At 37.2% G+C, this 22,812-nt stretch overlaps 1 protein-coding gene across 1 annotated transcript in view; it reads right to left on the minus strand.

Moving 5' to 3' along the window:
* LOC150105502 (calpain-7-like) overlaps positions 1 to 22,812 on the minus strand; it is a 237,561-nt gene that overhangs the window by 95,489 nt on the left and 119,260 nt on the right. The window contains exon 11 of the mRNA XM_090394849.1: positions 13,456 to 13,683. Coding sequence (XP_090250975.1) covers positions 13,456 to 13,683 — 228 coding nt within the window. The remainder of the gene's footprint in view (positions 1 to 13,455; positions 13,684 to 22,812) is intronic.

A 22,812-nucleotide genomic window follows, 5' to 3' on the forward strand; every position in this document is an offset into this window, starting at 1 on the left:
TTGGAATCCAAAGAAATAGCTCTCGACCCTACCCATCTAAATAGCAATCTCAGTTACAGCCTATCCGATTCACACACACACACAAATACTCTATTTGTGAAGAGTCCTCGTGACTAGTCTACTTGGATATACAGGATGTTCGTCATTTGCCTCAGTATCCCATTGTGCACAAACATAATGAGAAGTGGCCTCATCAGCGGGAACTAGACACAGGATGATACTAAGGTTAAATCAATTGCCAAAGTCATGTATTTTCATGTATGCATTTTCCATATACAAGCAGTAAAATGTTGTACTACCACACTGTTGAAATACTTTGGATCACTGATAGTTTTTTTTTTTTTTTTTTAACTTGGTTACAGGCAGTTTTACAACTATCTCTGATCCAGAGTATTTTAATAATATGATGATACACCATTTTACTACTTATATTATTATTAAGAGAAACCTCCAGGGAGTCGGGAACTCATCAAGGGAGGCAATACTATTTGCACCAGCTGTCATACCTGTTCTTGAATTCATTCATGCTACTTGCACAGACAACATCCGACAGCAATCCATTCCAATCACGTACTACTCTATGAGAGAAAAATCTAGCCATAACCTCTTCTTGACAGCATTCATTCTAACTTCCATGGATGCCCTCACATCCTTTCCCCATCTTCCATAAAATGAAAAATTCCATCTACTGAAATTTTGTATAACCCTTTCAGAAGTATTTAAATCTCAATCACCCCTCTTTCTCCTGTTTGCCAGTGTCTGCAGCCAACAAATTCTCAATCTGTCCTCATCTGTATTCCGCAATCCTGATATTTTTGACAATCTCCTTTGCACTCTCTTCACTGTATTAGTATCACCATGGAAACCAGGAGACCAGATCTGCTGCAATAGTTCAAGTGAGGTCTTATCAAGGCCTTGTAAACATACGACTGTTTGAATACCAGATCTCTGTTTTACTAATTCCATAATTAGTGCCTTCTTGTTAGTGGTATTGGACTTTCATCCACCAAAACCAGAGAAGGTTGTATTCATTACAGTCATAGGTAGAATGGTTTCAGGAACTTTCCACCACTCTATCTATCACTTGTACCTTAGTTGCTTGCCATCTTGTTTCTTGAGTACTGACATTGCATATTTTCCAGGTTGTAATCAACTCTTACAGGAACAGGTCTTTTGCTCCTGTGGCAGGGTTGACAGTCTCTTATGAAGCTATGGCCTTAAGAGAGAAGAAGACAGCAAAGATGAAGAGTGGTCTGGCCTGAAGGAGAAGGGGGGGGGGTTTGAATAATTATAGATCATATAGGATTTTCCTATTTAATTTACTTTTAAGAGACTCTCGCCAGTTTTGGGGGACAGTTTCCCAAAAGTGGATTCTGGCAACTCAATGGACTAGACAGTATTGTCTTTTATAATTTGTTTGGTGTTTTTCCGTACTGTTAGTGTTTTTTCCTATGTTATATAATTTTATTTTATGTTATTTTATTTTTTTTTTATATATTTAGTTTTTATTTTTATTTTTGATTTATTTTTTTATTTAATTATTTAATATTTATTTAATAATTATTTAATTATTATTTTTTGGTTAAGGGATAATGATAACTAGCTTTTCTTCTCTGCATCCAGAGAGTTGCTCAGGTGTTGGTTATTTGGGAATTATGAATAATTATTTTCATTCCCACCTCTGCATTAACATTGGTTATTAGGTGTATGTCAGAGGCTTGGAGAGAACACTTCTCTGAAAGTGATAGAGATATTGGTGTGCTTGTTAGCCTGGTTAACGTATGCTCTGGTAGCATTATTTAAGAGTATAGTACCATAGGCTTTAAGTAAATAAAGAACCTAAAAGGTTGATCAAACCTGAGCATGGGGGACAGGCTAACATAAAGATCTGTTTAGGATTAAATTATAATCAATTGTAAAAGTCAGAATTTTTTGGAAAAAAAAAAAAAAAATTAATGAGTGTTGTGTTGGGGTGTTGTGGCCATTTTGTTCACTTTTCTTGGAATTGGTCATGGGAGTTTCAGAATGATGCTGCCTTCAGATAGGTAGCATAATGCAGGTTGGGAACTCCATCTTTTCCTGAAAAGATTTGGTCCCAGTTCTGCTAACTGTAGTCTCAGGTAGTTTTTGATGAAGACTCTTGAACTTCTTTTAATATCCTCTATTGTTTTCTTTTGTTTTTCATATGTTACAATATTCCTGATTTTCCAAATGTGATATTTAATTTCAATTAGTAGGTAGAGTAGCTGATTTTTCAAGCTTCCTTTCCCTGGTAGGTCTTGAAGGTATAGTGCTTGTTCCTTCCTGAGTGTAGGGATGTTGAAGGTGCTGCTTACATTAGCCCATATTTGTGTTGCCACTGTGCATTCATAGAACAGGTGTTCTTGGGTTTCTTGTAGGGTACAAAAGGCACAATTTGCACTTTGAAGTATTCTCCATTTCAGGAGTTTTGTGTTTACTGATAAGATGTTGTGTAACATCCTCCAGTTAAAATTGTTTCTGGATGGGTAGGTGTACTTGAAGTAGCAGTGTTTCCATTTTTCATTTTCTTGGGGGAGTGTGTCTGTTGAAATGTTACTAACTGCCTGTAATATGTCCTTTTTTTTTAGTTCTTGAAGGTGTTGTTTGTTCTTCTTTGTGGTGATGATTCTTGCTTGTCTAGATATGGTTCTGTAGTTTATTCTGATAAAATGTTTGCCTTTTCACCACTGTAGGTTTGGCCTGTGAACATTTTGTACTTTACTCCTAGCCAGTACTGGCACATTTCATGGGATGGGTGTGCAGTTTGCATAATCTTAATTACCTGAACATCCCAAGTATAACTATATCTGTTAATCTTGGGATGTTCAGACCCTCCCCCCTTGTTCCTTTCTTTGGGCAAATTTGTCTTTACTAATCTTTGCCTTTTTATTGTTCCAGAAAAAGTTGTAGATGTCTTCCAGTCTCTTAATTCATAGTTTGCAAATGGAGTTGTGTAGTATTTTATCAAGGGGATCATTAACTGTTTGATGATTTGTGCTTTTCCAGTGGCAGTTAGGAGTACAGATTGCCAGGTTTCTTTTATACAGATGATTTTCTTAATTATTTCTTCTTCGTTTTCAAGTTGGCCTAGGTGATTGAAAGGAATTCCTAGTATGGTGATTGGTGCTGGATGTTGTGTTGCACCAGCTCCTAATACTTTTGTTTTTGATTTGTTGATCTGAGATCCTGTTATTCTGTTGTCTGGAAGAGAGTCTTAAGGGCAGTGTTGTTGGTTATGATGCAAGTGACATTATCAGCATGTAAAACAATTTTATTTCATGTTTCTTTGTTGGGGTTATAAATCCTTTAATTTCTGAGTTCTGTCTGATCATTTTTGCAAGCAACTCGATTTATGTTATGTTTAGAGTTGGTGAAACAGGGCAGCCTTGCCTTACACCTTGCATTATGTTGATGTCTTAAGAGAGGTTACCGCTGATGCATATTTTGCTAATTATGTTCTTATATAGGCAGTTTATCATACATAGGAAGTGTGGGCCATAGTTATTTGCTGTTAGGGTTGCTGTTAAGAGTTCATGGTTAACTCTGTCAAAAGCTTTGCTTTGGTCAAGGGAAACCAATGTTGCATTTATTTATTTTTCTGGGTGTACTGGATGATATCTCTGATTAAACTAGTTATCTGGAAGGTGTATCTGCCTGGTATAGCACAGGTTTGATTTGTGTGGATTATTGTTTTTAGTGTTGGGCTCAGTCTATTAGTCTCAGTCTATTTTGGCTAATATTTTGTAGTCAGTGTTCAGCAAGATGATAGGCCTCCAATTGCTGATCTGCAATATGTCTGTCTTAGGCATTGGGATTAGGTTTATAATTCCTGGTTTCTGTGAGGGGTGCTAATTCACCATCTTTGATGAGTGTGTTGTAGACTTGTGTCAGGATGAGAGTGTTAATATTAGGTGGATATTAGGAGTGTTAATATTAGTGTTAATAATAGAGAAAAATTAGAACACAGGCCGAGAGATATTTAGGTTCAGAGGAACTTAAGTTTTTTATGTGACAGTCAGAGGAAAATTAATAGTATATTCCGAAAAAGGAATCGTGGAACTGTTAAATTTTAATGTGGAATAAGTATGTGGATAAATAAAGGAAATTATTGCTATATGCATGAAACAGGGATATTGGAGGAAACACTAATTGAAAGATTTATAAGAGATTCTGAAAAGAGAATCGTGAGCTGTAAGTTTTTTTAATTGAAAAAACTAAGACTGTCAATAAGCATTTAGTGAATAAAAGAAGAATTTGCTATTTACGTTCTAAAGGAATCGTTGAGAAAACTCTGATTAGGAGGTTTCATCTGTATTAAGGATGCCGGATCTGAATGTTATTTCTACTGAAGAAAAGAGACAGAATTAAGTTCGGAAGAATTAACGTGTGCTACATAAGTGATGAGAAGGGATCCTGTAAAAATGAAGAATAAAGTCATATATCTTTGGAAAAGGGCCTTGACAGAGAAAGAAACTGACTATGAACATTTTGTCATTGTGAAAACAAAGTGTTTAGTCTAGTCTTAAGTGTAAGTTTATTTTATAAAGGCCTTGGATCCAATTAATTTTGTAGTTATGTAATATTTGTTTGAAGTGTATATATATATATATATATTGTTTTTGTTTTATTAAATGTGTTTATTTTGTATTTGGTCTTGAGTCAGTGATTATTTGGATTCTGAAAGAAAGAGTTAAGATCATTGCACCAATTGGAGTGAACCCCATATAACCATATTATCTAATGGTTATAAGAATTGCTTAATTAAAAGAGCTTTGAGTAGTTTTAATATGTCTTCCTCTTCAAATACAGAAGAAATAACGCACATTCCTATCCCTTATGTACAAGGCATTAGTGAACGTATAGCAAAAGTTTTAAAACCACTGAATATTTTTGTTGCCTTTCAACCGTTTAGAAAAATCTCCACCTTTCTCACTTCTCCTAAGAACAAGCTTCCACATCTTAATTATCCAGGTGTCTACCAGATTCCGTGCTCTTGTGGATTATCTTATTTCGGACAAACAGGAAGATCTGCCTCTATTCGGCTAGAAGAACACCAATCTTATGTTGAATACTTTAAACCTGAAAAGTCTGGCCTTGAAGAACATGCCATCTTCACTAGACATAGAGTTCATTGGAGAAAGACAACAGTCCTTCACAAAAGTCGGTTCCTCATGGAATGCCTTTATAAAGAAACATGTGAAACTTTACTTCATTCTCCTAACTTAAACAGATCCGACAGCTTATGTCTATCCCCTTTATGGGAGATAGTGTTTTATAAATCAGCTAATCTTTCCTAACTTTTTATTGTATACATTTTTTTTTTTTTTGTTAGGAAATTTATTGACCTTTTTAGTTATCTTACTCCAGCTACTTAGGTGGCGCTTTTTGGAATTGTCAGTTATTGTTTAATTTGAGCTTAAAATGTACTGAAGAAGCCTGTGACATACAGGCAAAAATTATACTATTAAATAATCTTTGTGGAGTGCTTAAGGGACAAAGCTGTATAACTGAGAGGAGACCTCCACATAGCCTTTAAAGGAATGCGGTGAACCGACCAGGGCTTCTGATCTAATGTCCAATCCTCACCTTCTCGTGGTGCACCCTGTTCGGTATCTACTTTGATACTGAACGAACGAGGATGGGCTGGCAATTTGGGATTTAGCCAAACAAATTGTATTCTTATTGGTTAAACCAAAATAAAAAATGATGGTACAAAATGACAAAATTTCAGCTGGGGCGTCGCCCGGTTAAACAAGGTCCCCGTTGTTTTTGCCAGGGAACCAGGGCGAACAGCAAAAAGTCAGCTACTGGAACAAATCTGAAAACAAACCCCAACTCAACATCACCAGAGTTAAAGATTGAGACTATCAATGTAAGAAGCCTGAATGGCAGAGAAATGGAGCTAGCTGAGGAATTAGATAAGTACCAGATCGACATAATAGGGGTGACTGAAACAAAAAAGACCAAAACTGGTGAGATCTTTCTGAGCAATAAATACAAAATGTTATATTCAAGCAATGACAATCAAGGAAAAGAAGGAGTAGCCATAGTATTCAAAACAAAATACGAGGCTAATCTTCTTGAATGGCAGTCAGTCTCAAGTAGAGTAATGTGGGCAAATATGAGAATGGGGAACTGGACAATGAGACTTATTTGTGTCTATGGTCCCACAGAAAGTTCTACTAAGGTAGAAGTGGAGGAATTTTTTGAGGCTTTACAAAAAGCAACTGACACAATGAAAAAGGAAAAGTTGGTCTTTGTTGGGGATCTAAATAGCAGAGTAGGAAATGATTGTGAGACATACAAAAATATTTTGGGAAAATTTGGAGAAAAGAGCAAAGCTAATAATAATGGCAAATATCTGTTGGATTTCTGCTCAGGACATGGATTGGTTATTACTAATACCATGTTCCAACATAAAAATCTGCACAATTCAATGGAGAGAAGAGGCTAGGAATAAGAAAAGTCTCATTGACTATGTTATTGTTGATAGTGATGTTTACTCCCTGGTGCAGGACACCAGAGTTGACAGAGGATTTGAAATTGGAAGTGATCACTATTTAGTCTTGAGCAGGATAAAATTGAATTTCATATTGAAAAGAATAACATGTAGGAAAGTTTTAAAGCGAATAAAAGTTGAGCAGCTCTCAGATGTGAACTGTAGACTAAAATACAGAAAGATTATTGAAAAGAAAATGAAAGAGTTTGAGAACAGGAATCAAACCTTGGAGATTCAGTGGCAAACTCTGAAGAAAACATTGATTGATTCTGTCAGAGAGGCATGTGGTGAGGTTGTGTGCAAGGATAAAAAAAATTAGAACTCCCTGGTGGACACAGGAAGTTAAAGAGGCAGTGAAAGAAAAGAAGAAAGCATATCAAAAGTTCCTGGCAAATAAGTCAGCTTTTACCCTTACAGAATACAGAGACAAATGTAAGAAAGCTAAACAGTGTGTAAAACTAGCTAAACAAAAGTCATGGGAGGACTTTGGCAAGAATAAAGAAAATAAATATCAAGATGGTGGCAAAATATTCTGGAGGTTGTTGAAGAAGCTTAGGAATGGAGGAAAGAGTGCTGTAAAAGGAGTTAGAGATGATAAAGGTGACATGAAAACAGGAGAAAAAGATATCCTTGAAGTATGGAGTAATTACTTTTAAAAACTGCTAAATGAAACAAGCAGTGATGACAGCACAGTGGTAAAAAACACTGACCAGGCATGCAGTCAGGAATACATATCCATACTTGAAGTAGAAAAAGCCATCAAAGGCTTGAAATGTGGAAAGGCAGCAGGAGTAGATGATATTCGACCAGAAATGCTGAAGTATGGTGGTATAAAAGTCTTACAGTGGCTGCACTGCATAGTTCAGAAAGCCTGGACAGAGGGACGAATTCCCGATGATTGGAGTAGAGCTCTCATAGTACCCATATATAAAAAGGGAAATAAAACTGAATGTGAGAATTACAGAGGTATTTCCCTACTGAGTGTTCCTGGCAAGATCTATGCAAGTATACTTGAGAAACGGTTGAGAAGAATTGTGGAAGAAAAGCTTGGTGAAGAACGAGCTGGATTCACGCCAAATAGAGGCTGTCAGGATCAGATCTTCACTTTACGACAAATAGAGGCTGTCAGGATCAGATCTTCACTTTACGATAAATAGTCGAGAAAGCATGGGAATACAACAAAGATCTGTATTTAAGTTTTGTCGATTTGGAAAAGGCCTATGACAAGGTGCCAAGAGAGAAGCTATTCAATATGCTGCAGTTATATGGTGTCGATGGGGCATTATATCAAGCAATACTTAGTCTTTATTTGAGTTGTAAGTCAGCAGTTAGAATTGAAGGAAGTACAGGAAGATGGTTTAATGTTAAATCTGGTTGTGAGACAAGGATGTACATTATCCCCTCTGTTATTCATTATCTATATGGATCACATTATGAAGGAATGTGGTATTAAACCTGATATAAAAATTGGAGATGTTAATGTCAGCTCTTTGCTTTATGCGGATGATGTTATACTTCTAAATAAATCCGCTACAAGTCTGCAAGATTCTCTGACTAAATTGAATAGCTGTTGTAATAGATATGGTATGAAGGTCAGCAATAAAAAGACAAAGACAATGAAAATAGGCAGAATCATTGAAAATGTCAACTGTGTTGTGAATGGAGAACCTGTGGAACAAGTAAAACATTTCAGCTACTTAGGCATGATTTTTACTGAAGATGGTAAATTAAATATAGAAATAGACAACAGAATCAGCAAAGCTGGTATGGTGGGAAGTCAATTGAATAAATTCATAATGAATAAGAAAGAAATTAGTCAGAACAGTAAATTAGCTGTATACAAGACAGTGTTCAAACCAGTTTTAACTTATGGATCTGAGATCTGGGTGAGAAGTATATCACTTGACCAAAGACCGCAGATATGAGAGTCCTGAAAAAGATTAGAGGCGTGAACGGATGGCATCAATGGCAATATCATATTAAAAACGAGGATATTAGGAAAGAATTTGACATTGTCAGCATCCAGGAATGCGTTAGCAAAGCTAATCTCAGGCGGTATGGTCACTTAAACAGAGTGGGCGAGGAAAGATTAGCAAACAAGTGTTCTCTGTCAGGTTGGCAGGAAAACGACCCAGAGGAAGACCAAGATATAGGTGGATTGATACGGTACAAAGTGCCTTAGACGATAGAAATATGAGATCTGATAATGTTGGAGTCTTGACAAGTAACAGACTGATTTGGAGGAAAATTGTAGATAGGAAGTTAGTAATGATGTAATTTTTTCATGTAGTACTGTCATATCCTGTACACCCCTTGAGGGTACATAGCAGGAATTTGATGATGATGAAGAATAATCTTTGTACGTGAGTTTTCCGTTATTAATTTTGTATCAATTACAATCTTGTTTATTTTTCTTCTCTGTTTTTGAATTGCTTGCATCATATTTTTAATTTTTGCACTTGGAAAACTTGACGTTATAGTCCGCTCATTAATGGTATGGTGACTATCATGTTTTATCATAGTCACCATACCAAACCATACCATACCATACCACTGGTTGGCCGAGTGGTTAGCATGTCAGCTCTCCAGCCAAGAGGCGGCGGGTTCAAATCCTGCCATGGGCATGGATGTTTGTGATTGTCCTACGAACCTTGTGTGAAAAGGAAATCTGTGACCCTACCAGTTATTCTAGCAGAAGACATCATTGCCAAAACTATGTGAGGTACAGCAGTGACCATACAGCATCTACGGACGTCAAATGTGAACTTTTTTTTTTTTAATTTTATACCATACCAAATAACATCCTTCTTACAATCAACTTTGCTTACCAGATTTTTGTTATTATGGACTAACTTACCTGATTCCGTGCTTTGTTTTTCATTTTGCTGCTGAAATTTTTTATCTTCCCTGTGTTCCTCTAAATGCTATTCGACTTTAATAAAAATACAAATATTTCATGCTGAAAATACAGTACATCATCAGTGTATGGAAAAACAAGCCAATCAAAGAACAGGAATACAAGGTATGTGTAACTATAGGTTTAACCAGTTAAAAATAGTTGCCGTGTTCTAGAAAGTAATATTAAATTTTAAAACTATTTTTGATATTTACATAAAATGAAAATATCCCAAACTTTTATGAGAGAGATAATCATTCTGATTCAACTTAGACAGATATAAAAGGGTTTCGCACTTTCTTTGAAAGGTGTTCATATTTAAATTAAATATAAGGGAATCTAATCTCTTATATTTCTGGTATATATGGAAGTTTTTTTCAGTTGGCTATGCTAATAATTATATATTGGGTTTTTTCCTTCATACAAGCATAAGCAAACAAAGTTTGCGCCTGAAGTACTTTCAGGACTGGGCAACTCATGGTAAAGGTGTTATAAGTTCTCATCACTTGCCTTAGAATCTCACATAATGCAAAGCACATCTCCTTGCGGACATGTATAATGCTATGCATTGAGGTCTCATCATTATTGATGAGACCTCAATAAAGGTCAAAACTGGTCTGGGTAGTGGCCCTTCCCTTAATGCACTTTGTTTGCTGACACTTGGATAAAGGATAAAACCCAATATATAATTAGTAGCATAGCCAAGTGAAAAAACTTCCATAAACTTATCTCTAATCCAGAGAATTTTGATAATAGGGTGTGACACCCTTTTGCAACTCGTATAGGTAAATATGACTTCTCCATTATTTCCATCTTAGTATCACCACCTCTCGATCTGGCTCCCATTGATGAGACCTCAATAAAGGTCAAAACCAGTCTGGATAGTGGCCCTTCCTTCAATGCATTGCATTATACACGTCCGAAAGATGTGCTTTGCATTATGGGAGATACTAAGGCAAGTGATGAGAATCTATACCACCTTTACCACAAGTTGTTCCAGTCCTGAAAGTACTTCAGGTGCAAACTTTGCTACACTTGGATAAAGGATAAAACCCAATATATAATTATTTCTGGTATCTCTGAACTCATTGGTACAATAACAAACAAGTATCACCTTAATCCCACATATTTTTCTATTGACAAACTTTCTCATCTATTACCATGTATAAAAGACAAACTCACCTCTATCTTTAGCTGGTTTTTACCAGATCGCTTGTGATTGTAATTTGACACACTTTGGTAGACAGGATGTTCTGTGGGAAAAGGAATTAATGAACATCAATACTACAATGAATATGTGAAACCTCAAAAGTCTGGTCTGCCACAACATAGTATTGACACCAAATACAGTAGCCTGTGCGATGAAGTGTCTTCTCTATAAAAATAGTTTTAAATATAAAAGCCTTCCAAAGAAAGATGGGAAATCCTTTTACATTAGCCTAACCTAAATTAGAATGATCCCCCCCTCCACCTCAAAAAAAAATTTTTTTTTTTGGAAGATTTTCATTTTATCTAAACATCAAAAATAGTTATGTTATTATTTGTTAACGTTAATTTCTAGCACGCAGCAAACCATTTTTAATTGATTAAACTGATTGTTGTTGTATGTAGGTTATATTCTTGTTCTTTGATTTGCTTGTTTTCCACACACTGATGACATACTGTTATTTTCAGTATGAAATCTTTGTATTTTCATTAAAATTCATTGCTATGGTTCAGTGCCATAATGAGGGCGTGGTGAAAGAGGCCCCCACCATGGGTGCAACTAGGTTTTGGGGAGCAAAACGTAAAAAATGCACAAAATAAAAAATATATATCTACTCTATAATATAAAATGATAAGCTTTTTTTGTAACATTTTCGTGTCACGTTTTTTGTCAAGTTATTTGAAACGTTTTGAAACTCAGGGGCTACCCTGAGTGTCGAGTCATCAGAATTCAAGGCAAAATGGCCTTCCAGCAGTTCGCAACTCGGGGGGGGGGGGGGGGGGGGGGGGGGGGGGGGCATAGCGCTGGGGGAGAATCCCCTTTCGAGTTTCAAAATTCGAGTCATCAGAATTCAAGGAGAACCGGCCTACCAGTCCGCAACTCGCGGGGGGACTATCCCCCCCTTTCGAGGTTTCAAAATTCAAGGAGAACCGGCATACCAGTCTGGAACTGGGGGGGGGGGGTCCATAGGTGGGGACCCTTTTCGAGTCATCAGAATTCAAGGAGAACCGGCCTACCAGTGCGGAACTCGGGGGGGGGGGGGGAATCGTAGGCATCAGAGCCCCTAGTGTGTGTGTGTGTGTGTGTGTGTGTGTGTGTATATATATATATATACAGGGTGTTCGGGATAAATTTGACATATTTATAATTAATTATATTTTTCCGTAAGTTACATGTATTAACACACACTTCTCTTCATTTAAAAGTTTGGACCCTTCTTCATTCATATACAAGATGTCAGAAAGGATGGATAGCTGGAACCCACCTGAATCATGGAAGAGAATAACTTGTATCATGATGATTCGTGCCCGACATCAAAATAAGGATATTACGACTGCTGCCCAATGCTCCCTGAATACAGTAAAAACAATTAGGCATGAACTAGAGACTTGCAATGGTGACTACGAGGATGTAGCAAGAAGAAAGATCCCTAGCAGACGATCTGATTGCGTTCGTACAGCAGAATTCCTCGCAAATCTGCAGGAACAGGTGTTGAAGAACCCTGGCATTGGAATTCGGGCTTTGTTCGTGAGTGCTAACTGTAGTCAAGCCCTGGATAACAAGGGTAGTCAATGGTAGGCCGTATGTATGGCAGCAGGATTCGGGCCCCTTGCCACACCTCTGGGAAAAGTCAAAAATGGTTGTCTGAAAATTTCTACGACTTCACCAGTCCAAATGTTTGGCCTCCAAACTCCCCAGACCTTAACCCCCATGGATTATTTTTGTATGGGGCGCAGTTGAAAAAGACACCAATCGCACTTCCAGTAATACAAAAGCCCAGTTAATGGATAAAATTAAAACAGTTTTTGCGGCCCTTCCCAGGGAGACTGTAGCATCAGCTTGTTCGAGGTTCCGAAGCAGAATTGAAGCTGTGATCGATGCTAATGGTGGTTATTTTGAGTAAATCTTGTTGATAGTATTGTAATTAACTCTGCCTGTAATGTTTTTTTTGTCAATTCATTAAATTTAATAGATACAAAGAAGATTTTCTTTTTCCTTACGAAACTGTCAAATTTATCCCGAACACCCTGTATATTATATATATATATATAAAAGTCTGCTATTTTATATTGTATTTTTAAATTTCAGCAATACGCTGCTTTTGACACACAAATTCTGCAACACACTGCAACTTATTTTGACGGGGTTAATAGTAAGTATTTAACATATTGCATTTAGTAAAATTTAACTTGTTACATTTAAATTTTTCAAAATTTTTGTCATTTTGGGTTGGGGGGGGCACAACTTAGACACTTGCCACAGGCACATCATATCCTCGTTACTGTACTGCTGTGGTTATCATGTAATTTTGTTGTGTTACTGATGTAACCTTAGCATCTTCCTGAGTCTAGTTCCCACTGAATGAGACCCCTTCCCATAATATTTGTGAATTATGAAATACTAAAGGCAGTTGATATGAAATCAATAGCCTCTATATACTAGTAGAACTAGTTGTGAAATTTTTTCACATGCAAATTTTATTTGCTTATATATATTTGCTTGGGTAAAGGACTAAAACAAGAACATAATTTTTTATCAAATATAATATAAATAGACTGAGAATAAATGGCAATATACAAACTGACTGGGAAGGAGGATTGACTGTTGGACTGATGGTGTCATAATAATGAATTTCTAAGATTTTCAGTAGTGTGAGGCAACCATGTTTAGAGCTCACAAATTCCAAAAATATTTAAATCTGAGACCGCTTTTGGAATTCACAACACTTCTCACCCTCCAAAAAGCATTAGTAATCTAAGGCTAATTAGGTATACTGGAAAATATTAATTACTGACCAATGTTAACTACTCACTAACTTTTTTTAATACTTACCATTACTTCCCTAATATCCAACATAGCATATGCATGTGTAGTAACTAAACCAGCTCTATCAGCTTCAAAATCGCTTATTTCTCCAGTTGCTATAGTAGCAAGAACATCTCCTTTTCGGTGATGATCAAGTAGTAATTTAAAAAGACCATCCTTATTAAAATCAGTATCCTTCATTCTGATAGCTATTCTTTCTGGAATCCATCCTGTGAGTGCATTCAGATCTATATTCTATTAGATTAAATAAAATCAAAAAATAAGATTTTTAAAAAACATAACATTTTTGAAAATTATTTAAACAAGAACAGACCTTAACACTAAACACAATGCTACATTCATTAAAATAACTGCATTTTTTAAATAATTAATATGCTAAGATAACTGGTGATTAGTTTACGGAATTGACAACGCATATAAAGTATATTAATTAAAGGTAACTTTAATGAATAACTTCTATATTTCGGCAACGTCGCATTGCCATCTTCAGGAATGTCACATTGCCATCACCAGCAGTCCCACCACCTCCCCCTCACAACAATATGGGGTTATAAAAACACTATATAACAGGGCAAAATTAATCTGCTCAGATGACAAGGCCCTAACTACTGAACTAAACCACATCCTCAACACTTTCTTAGCCAATGGCTATAACCCCAAAAAAATCCAAAAAAAAAAAAAAAATCCAAAAAATACTAAAACCAGTATGGAGACATTTGAAGAGAAAGCCTTAAACTCCGCCCCACAAAAACCCACTATTTGGCTTCGTTATGTGGATGATGTGTTTGCTATTTGGCCACATGGCTCAGATACACTCCACTCCTTCCTAACACACTTAAACAACCAACACCCCAGAGTCCTGTTCATCTTAGAAAAAGAGGAAAACAACACCCTCCCCTTCCTAGACACTTTAATCACCTGCCAGCTTGATGGATCTTTGGTTTTCTCTGTTCACAGAAAACCCACCCATACTGGCAGATACATTCACCAGCAGTCCCCCCCCCCCCTCACAACAATATGGGGTTATAAAAACACTATATAACAGGGCAAAATTAATCTGCTCAGTTGACAAGGCCCTAACTACTGAACTAAACCACATCCTCAACACTTTCTTAGCCAATGGCTATAACCCCCAAAAAATCCAAAAAATACTAAAACCAGTAAACCACAACCCCCTCCACAATAAAGATTACACCAAGTCTATCACCATCCCCTACATCCAGGGCACCTCTGAGAAAATAACCAATATCCTCAAAAAATATGACCTTACTTCCTGTTACAGACCATATAAAAAATTTGCATCCCTTATCTGCTCTACCAAAGACCAACCACTTCCCCTAGACCTACCTGGTGTATACCAGGTCCCTTGCAGCTGCAAATTGTCCTACTTTGGCCAAACAGGCAGAACAACAAATATCAGGATTTCAGAACACCAAGACTACATCCGGTTCCACCAGTACAGCTGCTCTGGGCTGGCAGACCATGCCTTAGATACCCACCATAAAATTCGTTGGAAGAAAAATAATTCATCGCAGCAAGTTTAAATACGAAAGATTATTCAAAGAATCTTCAGCAGCTCTAAAAAACGTTCCTAACCTCAACAAATTTGGGTGCATGAAACTACCCCAAATTTGGGAGACTTACATTATGAGAACTTCAGCCCAACTGCCAAGACTACCAAATTAGCCCACCAGAGGGCACCATTAGGACTTTAGGAACAATATTAGTTTCTTGCTTTCTTCCTCATTTGCTTTGTGTTAGTGCCACATACCATATCTTTATGTTCCTGAAGATGGCAATGTGACGTTGCCAAAATATAGAAGTTATTCATTAAAGTTACCTTTAATTAATATACTTTATATGCGTTGTTAATTCCGTAAACTAATCACCAGTTATGTCTGACCAACGTATAAGCCTTGCTACTAATATGCTAAGAATATAAGATCCACATGCCAAACTGTATTTTTGTCAAATATGAATAATTTACTTTTCAGATAAGCTGAAGATAAACAAATATTTCAGGTCTTCAGTGAACTTTCTTATAAATCTCCATAAATAATATATCTAGTATTTAACTATGAAGAGCAGCCTTCGAGAGGTTTTCCCACCCCCCTTTCCTATAAGGGTTAAATCACTTTTATGACTGTTAAAAAAGGAAACGCACTTTAATTCAGATAAACTACAATTAGTTTAATCACAATATTAAGTCTTTAAGCTATGAACTGTTCAGCATTTTGATATGCAAGCAATTTCAAAGGAATGCTCTATATGACTAACAGATGCATTATATATATAATAAATACAATTTTCTCCTTTTTTTTGGATACACTTATTTACTAAAAATATTGGTTACTTTTTTCCCTTTAATCTGCAGAAAGTATTCCTATATTGACAAAGCATTTCCCCTAATCATCCTAGACTGAAGATGGAGATTGCTAGGATCTGAACTAACATAACAGATGGTTATGTTATTACTCCTACAGTGTCCTAAAAAACACAAGAATTTTTAGCTACCATAACTTCTGTAAAACACCTTTACCACTCATAAAATTTAAAGTTTCTCAAAGAAATCATGTCGAGATATTAAAGTAGTGTAACTGCTTTGCCTCGTAACAAATATTTCTGAAAATAGCTAAGAATATGCTAACCAAATTGAATTCACAGCTCCCTTAAAAAATTCAGTTGTAAAGATACCCCACACACAAACTTTGTTTGCACTTGGATAAAGGATTAAACCAAGAATATAATTTCTTGGCATCTTTAATTTAAAGACTGTAGGCTCTATTGAGGAATTTTAATGATTTTATATTCTTGAGGGGGGGGGGGGGGATACAAAAATTAGTGAATGTATCTGCCTGTGTAAGTGAGTATTCTGTATAGAGTGAAGGACAGGTTACCATTCCGAAGACACGTGATTAAGATGTCTCAGAGATAAATAACAAATTAAAGAACACTTGCCCCCATCATGCATACATGCTCAACCTGACTTAACATTTGTCCAGAGGAAACAAAGACACCATCTTCAAAGACAACTTGAAGAAAAACGCCAAATGAAGACAACAGTTGGATCATCGACTACAAACAAGTTAAAGTAGTCCAAAAATCAAGTGACACCACCACTAGCAACCGCCATGGAGACCAGTACGCAGCCACTGCATAAGAAATATGAAAGACCCTTGCAGTCAAATATATGTCCCACAGAACCTTGCACATCAACTTCACTAAAATCCATAACCTCAACTCCAACCTTAATAGTGTCCACTAAACCCAACCTACATTTTAGTAAGAACTCAAATATCACCCCCCCCCCCAGTACTATCCATCTCGACCTTCCAAACTACACACTGTTTAACTCCTTTTGACCAAGGATTGCATCTGCGCATATATCTGCTCTAAAATACCTTGCCAGAGAGCTAACCTAGAATTACCCAATTTTGACCTTCTTTGGTTGAAATATCCCTTCCCCATCCAGTCAAATTCATTTGCTGTCTCTCCTAATGCCACCAACCACTATGAACTCTATTTCCTCGCTTTAAAAACTGATTTTCTCTAGTCCCACTCTCCTAACCACACCAACTAGCTTTCCTCTTCCAGTTGTACAGATCTTGCAGGCAGAGATGCTGAAACATTTGCCATCACTAATGACCTTACACAAATTTTTTACATGCCAACCAGAATACCAGATAACTCGAACCACTCCCCAAATACCCTACATCTATTCCTTACCAATGACCCTTCCAAATACAGTGAATGTAGCGAGCCCTTAGGTAATTCCGACTACAATCTAGTGCTCATCTCCTTCCCCATACAGCAACGTTTACACAGCCACTCCCATGCAAGAGAAGTTCGGCATTATAACAGTGCCAAGCGGAACAGCTTCCATGACTTCTATGCTTCATTTCCATGGTTGGACTATTGTTTCTGGCATTCCAATCCAAACATATCAAAGTAATCCTCAGTGGCATGGAAACATACATTCCCCCACAATTCTCTAAACTCCCATTCCCTAACTAAACCACTGGTTCTCCAAAAGATGTGCCAAGGCTGTACAAATGAAAATTCAAGCATACAACAACTGGCTCAAATCAAGAACTCCATCCTCCTTCAATGCTTATACTGAAGCCCGAAATACATGCAAGAAAACTATCACTGCTTCCAAAACAGAATTTTAATGGGCAAAAAGCAGGAAACTTGCAGCCTACCTAAATGGCAGCAGTGCCTTTTGGCATCTTGTCAAAGCAATTGGTTTTAACTTTTCATCATCATCACGAACCATGGGCTCACTGCCCGTTGATGTCTGATGCCTGTTTCACTATCTTCTTCCACCTTTCTTTGTCCAGTGCACAGTGTCGCAGTTTTTGTACACCCATTCCACACCAGTCTTTTATATCGTCTATCCATTCTCTGTATGGTCTACCTCTTCTGTTTAAACCATCCAAAATACCAAACATAAATGTCTTTATCTTCCAGTCCTCACTCATTCTACAGATGTGTCCAAATAATTGCAGCTTCCGTTTTATAATCTTCTGCATTAGATTCTCTTTTGGTTGTATCTTCTGATAGAGCTCTTCATTAGTGATTTTCTGTACCCATCCTATTCTTAGAATCTTCCTGTAACAAGTTCTTTCAAATGCCAAAATTCTTTTTCTTGATTCTTTATTTATTACCTACATTTCAGATCCATACAGTACACCGCTGAAGATGCATGTTTCCAGTACTCTTAGTTTTGTTTGCAGACTGATCATTTTACTTTTCCAGATGTTATCCATGGCCTTCAGATTTGTTCTTCTCTTTGCAATCCTGATCTGTATTTCTTTTTTACAGTCCAAGTCATATGTCAGTTTACTTTCCAAATATGTGAATTGTTCTACATTTTCTATATCAGTTCCATCCACTTGTATCTTTTGTTTCATGTTCTTCTCACCAAATACCATTGTCTTTGTTTTTTCCAAGTTCATAACAAGTCCAAATCTCTTCCCTTCCTCATTTAACAGTTCCAGTGTTTTTTGTAGTTCTCTTTCGTCTTCTTCAATAATAACAATGTCATCTGCAAATCTCAGATTGTTAATTCTCATTCCGTGTACAGATATTCCTTTGGCATCTTCCTTCAATTTGTCCATTGCTCTTTCTAAATGTGCGATGAAAATGCTTGGTGATATTGGGTCTCCCTGTCTAGTACCCAACACTATTTCCATCCTTATCATATCCAGATGGCTCTATTGCATCATCATCCACAGAAAAAGCTAATCTCCTGGCTTCACACTTTGCCTCCAATGCAAGCATAACTGACAATGATAAATGGCCCACAATCATTTCAGCTGCCCAACTACAATGCTCCATATATCTATATCCTTTTGCCAGAAAAGAGATCATAAATCTATTGTTTAAATTAGATACAAAAAAGTCTCCTGGCCTTCATGGCATTCTTCCAATTGTCCTGAAGAACTGACTCCTATCCTATGCCACCTATACATACTCTCTTACTACACTGGTATCTAATCCCAAAGCCTAAAAATTGGCCTATATTCAACCCATTCCTAAGAAAGGCAGCAAATCACTACCATCTAACTACTGCCCTATCTCACTCACCTCAGTCCTATCTAAAGTGATGGAGAAATCAATTTTCATACACTACTACCTTGAAGGTACCCAGCTATTAAGCGACCACCAGTACGGATTCCATCGCTGCTGATCAACAGCAAATCTACTCTCATATATCATCCATCTCTAGACAAATGCCATGAGGAAATTTGGCAAATCTCAAGTGGTTGCAATTGATATCTGTAAAGCTTTTGACCAGGTCTGACACAAAGTCTTACAAAGCCAACTGCTATCATTTGGACTATCTCAGGATTTCTGCAGTTAGATTGCCTGCTTTCTGTCTGGACAGACATTATGCGTGATGATAGACGGTTCGTTATCTCAACATCCAACTAATGCCAGGGTTCTTTTCCCTCACCAACTCTCTTCCTTCTGTATATCAATGACCTACTTCATTTGATCTCCAACTCAATACACAGTTATGCAGATGACAGCACATTGCACTCCTCCCTTTCATTTGATAAACCTTACTCTACACAACTCACTTCAACCTACAGAACATCAACCACCACCACCGCCCTCAATTCTAATCTACAAGCCATCCTCCAATGGGGCTCACATAACCTCATAAATTTTAATGCTAGTAAAACCCAGTTCTGTCTTATTTCTCACAAAAAAGAACCATTTTCCCCCAGTATTATTTTTGATAACTCAAATTTCCTGGCATAAACACATCACAACCATTGCATCCTCAGCTTCCAAAAACCTTGGATTTCTCTTTCGCTCAGGATGTTACTTCATCTCTAAACAGCTGTTAACCTTATACAAATCACAAATCCACCCAGCTATCAAATACTATTCTCACATATGGAATGGGGCTCCCAAAAGCTCCCTCAAAATGCTTGGCTCAATACAGAGGAGAGCAATTAGACTGATAAATGACCCATCTCATACCAACTCACTATCCCCATTTTCACACAGACATTTGGTCTCTGCAATTTGTGTATTCTATATTTCCACGGCAAATGTTCATCTGAAATAGCAAAGCCCCCATTCAGTACTAAGCCTATTGGAACATGTACAGCTGCCACCCAACATCCTTTCACAGTACAGCTCAAAACCACAGAAGTTTCTTTTCCTCTTCCTTCATCCCTGCCACTGCTGTACTGTGGAACAGTCTTCCCTCTGATGTATTTCCCAAGGATTACAATATACAGGCTTTTAAATCAAATGTAAACAAGTTTCTCCTTTCCCAATCCAATACCCATATAGAGTACTAACGTACTTTAGGTTGAACAACCAACCTCTCGTGTATGGGCTCAACATAAAAAAATAGCCAGGTCGTTAAAAAAAATAAAATCTCTGCACAGTTTTTAAGCCCTGCTGGAAACTTGCTACCTTATCTGTTCCACCAAAGAGTTCAGCTGCCTCCTCTCTCAGTTCCTGAATACATAAAATGTTCTATTCCTGCAAGTTAGCATACTTTGGACTGACATGTAGATCAACTGCGCTATCCATTTAGATTTAGATGAACACTAAACATGATGTTACGTTTTAGATGAACACTAAACAAACACGACTATAGTCAGTCTGGTCTTGCAGACCATGTATTTGACACCACTCAGACGTTCATCTGAGGGGAAAAAAAAAAAAAAAAAACACCACTATGCTCCATCACAAGAAATTTAAAAAAAGTAAAGACTGCTTTCGAATCTGTAGCTGCACTCAGAAACATCAGAATTTAAATAAATACAGACGCAAGAAACTTGCCAAAATTTGGGAAACATTAATCCTCAGAAATTCCAATTTACAATCTAGGCCTCCTACAAAGGCCCACAGAGGCACCCTACCAAGACAGGACTTTAGGGTTCGTATCCATGTTTCATTCAATGCTATATTGCCTTTGTGTGTGCGCGCGCACACACGTTGCAAGTGTTACTTTGTATTCCCTGAAGATGTCTCAGTGACTAAAACAAAATACTGGAAGAATTCAAATAGTTTCTAATCCTAATACTCCATTAAACCATGATTGCATTATGTCCCTGCAGTACTTAAGCCTTAATGCACAGATAAACCAATCAGCTTTAATGAGAGAACTAAATAACACAACAACATGATATCCTGCCGTCACCTATGATCCTCTGCTTCCCCCCCTCCCTTCTACACTAATTTTTGATTAAAGTTTGATAATATTATTTTCTGCTCCTCCTCTAAAGTTTTTAGCAAGTTTCACTTATTAATTTTACTAATTTGCTGGCTTGGTTAGCCAAGTGGTTAGCATATCCACTCTCTCCAACAAAAGGCTGCAGGTTCAAATCCCACCATGGACATGGATATTTGTGATTGTCTATGAAAATAGACAATCACAAACTAGTGTGATTGTAGTGGTGGTGGTAGATGGCGTAGTGTAGATGAAGGTGGTTGCGGTTCGTTGTAGTTGGTAGACTGAGTGGTGGAGACAGAGATGTAGAGTATGTAACCTTCCTCAACGAGTTTTTGGACTCCCTGGAGGTGTCACATAATAATAATAATCTTGATTGTGACCATCCCATGTTCATCCCTCTGCTGTTTGTTCTATAAGGTTCATCAGAGATCTGTGTTAGCTACTAGAATCAATCTGATGTTATTCTTTTCAAACCACACGTTTACAATCATTTGTGCCAACTTGATTTACACCTTTGCAATATAGAGCATTATATCATGGAAAGAATAAGGACTAGTACTATAAAACTGACTGCCACAATGTGGGAGCACCACAGTCCAGAACATCAAAGAAAGACTTAGAATTGATGATTCCATGTCACCACAACCAGTGGATCTAATTTGTATCATAAGGAACACCACTACATTTTACTGCCACCTTCAAAGTTTCATCATCAAAACAACATACTCAGGTAAAAAACACTAGCTATATCCAAACATGTTATAACTCACTGCTCCAAAGGATCAATTTCCATGATTTCACAGTTCAGATTCTATGTACTGCTGTCCCATGCCAATTAGCAATGCACATTCAATGTTGTTAACAAAGGCTTGCTTGTGGGCAGGGCATGCAATATTTCAGCTGCTGTAGACACATACAGGAATACTTGTGGTTGTTCACATCTCCAAAGAAAGATAACCAGAATTGTTATCTTTCTTTGGAGGAAGTAACTGGACTAATCAAAGAGAGTCAACGCCTGTCAATCAGCCATTAATACTTTAGGCCTACCCTGGTTGATACCTTAGCTCAGTATCACCTACGAACCTCTATTTCTTCAGTATGTTTCCAAATAAACTTGAGAATGCTTAATTACTGTGCACAGCATGTATAAGCATTCTATCTAAATGACAAACTACACAGTAAATGATGAATTCATATAAAGTAGTTTCTATGTCCGGCCTGGTTGGCCGAGTGGTTAGCGTATCCACTCTCCCCATCCAAAAGGATGCGGGTTCGAATCCTGCTGTGCACATGGATGTTTGTGATTGTCTGTAAAAATACTAGTGGTCATAGTGGTAGAGTAGACGTTGCTTGTGTAGATGAGGATGGTAGTAGCAGTTTGTTGTGGTTGGCAGACAGACAGTTGTAGAGTAGATGCCCTCCCTCGAAGGGTCTTTGGACTCCCTGGAGGTGTTGTATAATAACATTTCCGATGAGTGTTTCCTGATATGAAGAATGCTAGTCAGACTGAAATAATCTGAACAAATTGCTGGTTTCCCTAATAGACCACAAAATTCACATATTTCATAGTTGCATTCAATTTCCTTCCAATTAGATATCCATATAAACTATCCTTCCAAAAGTCTTTGGACTTTTGGTAGGATGATTTATATGCATAT

This window comes from Typopeltis vanoorti, chromosome 6 (genome assembly GCF_054136105.1).
Source record: "Typopeltis vanoorti isolate ZY-2024b chromosome 6, IOZ_Tvanoo_1.0, whole genome shotgun sequence".
Taxonomy (NCBI): domain Eukaryota; kingdom Metazoa; phylum Arthropoda; class Arachnida; order Uropygi; family Thelyphonidae; genus Typopeltis; species Typopeltis vanoorti.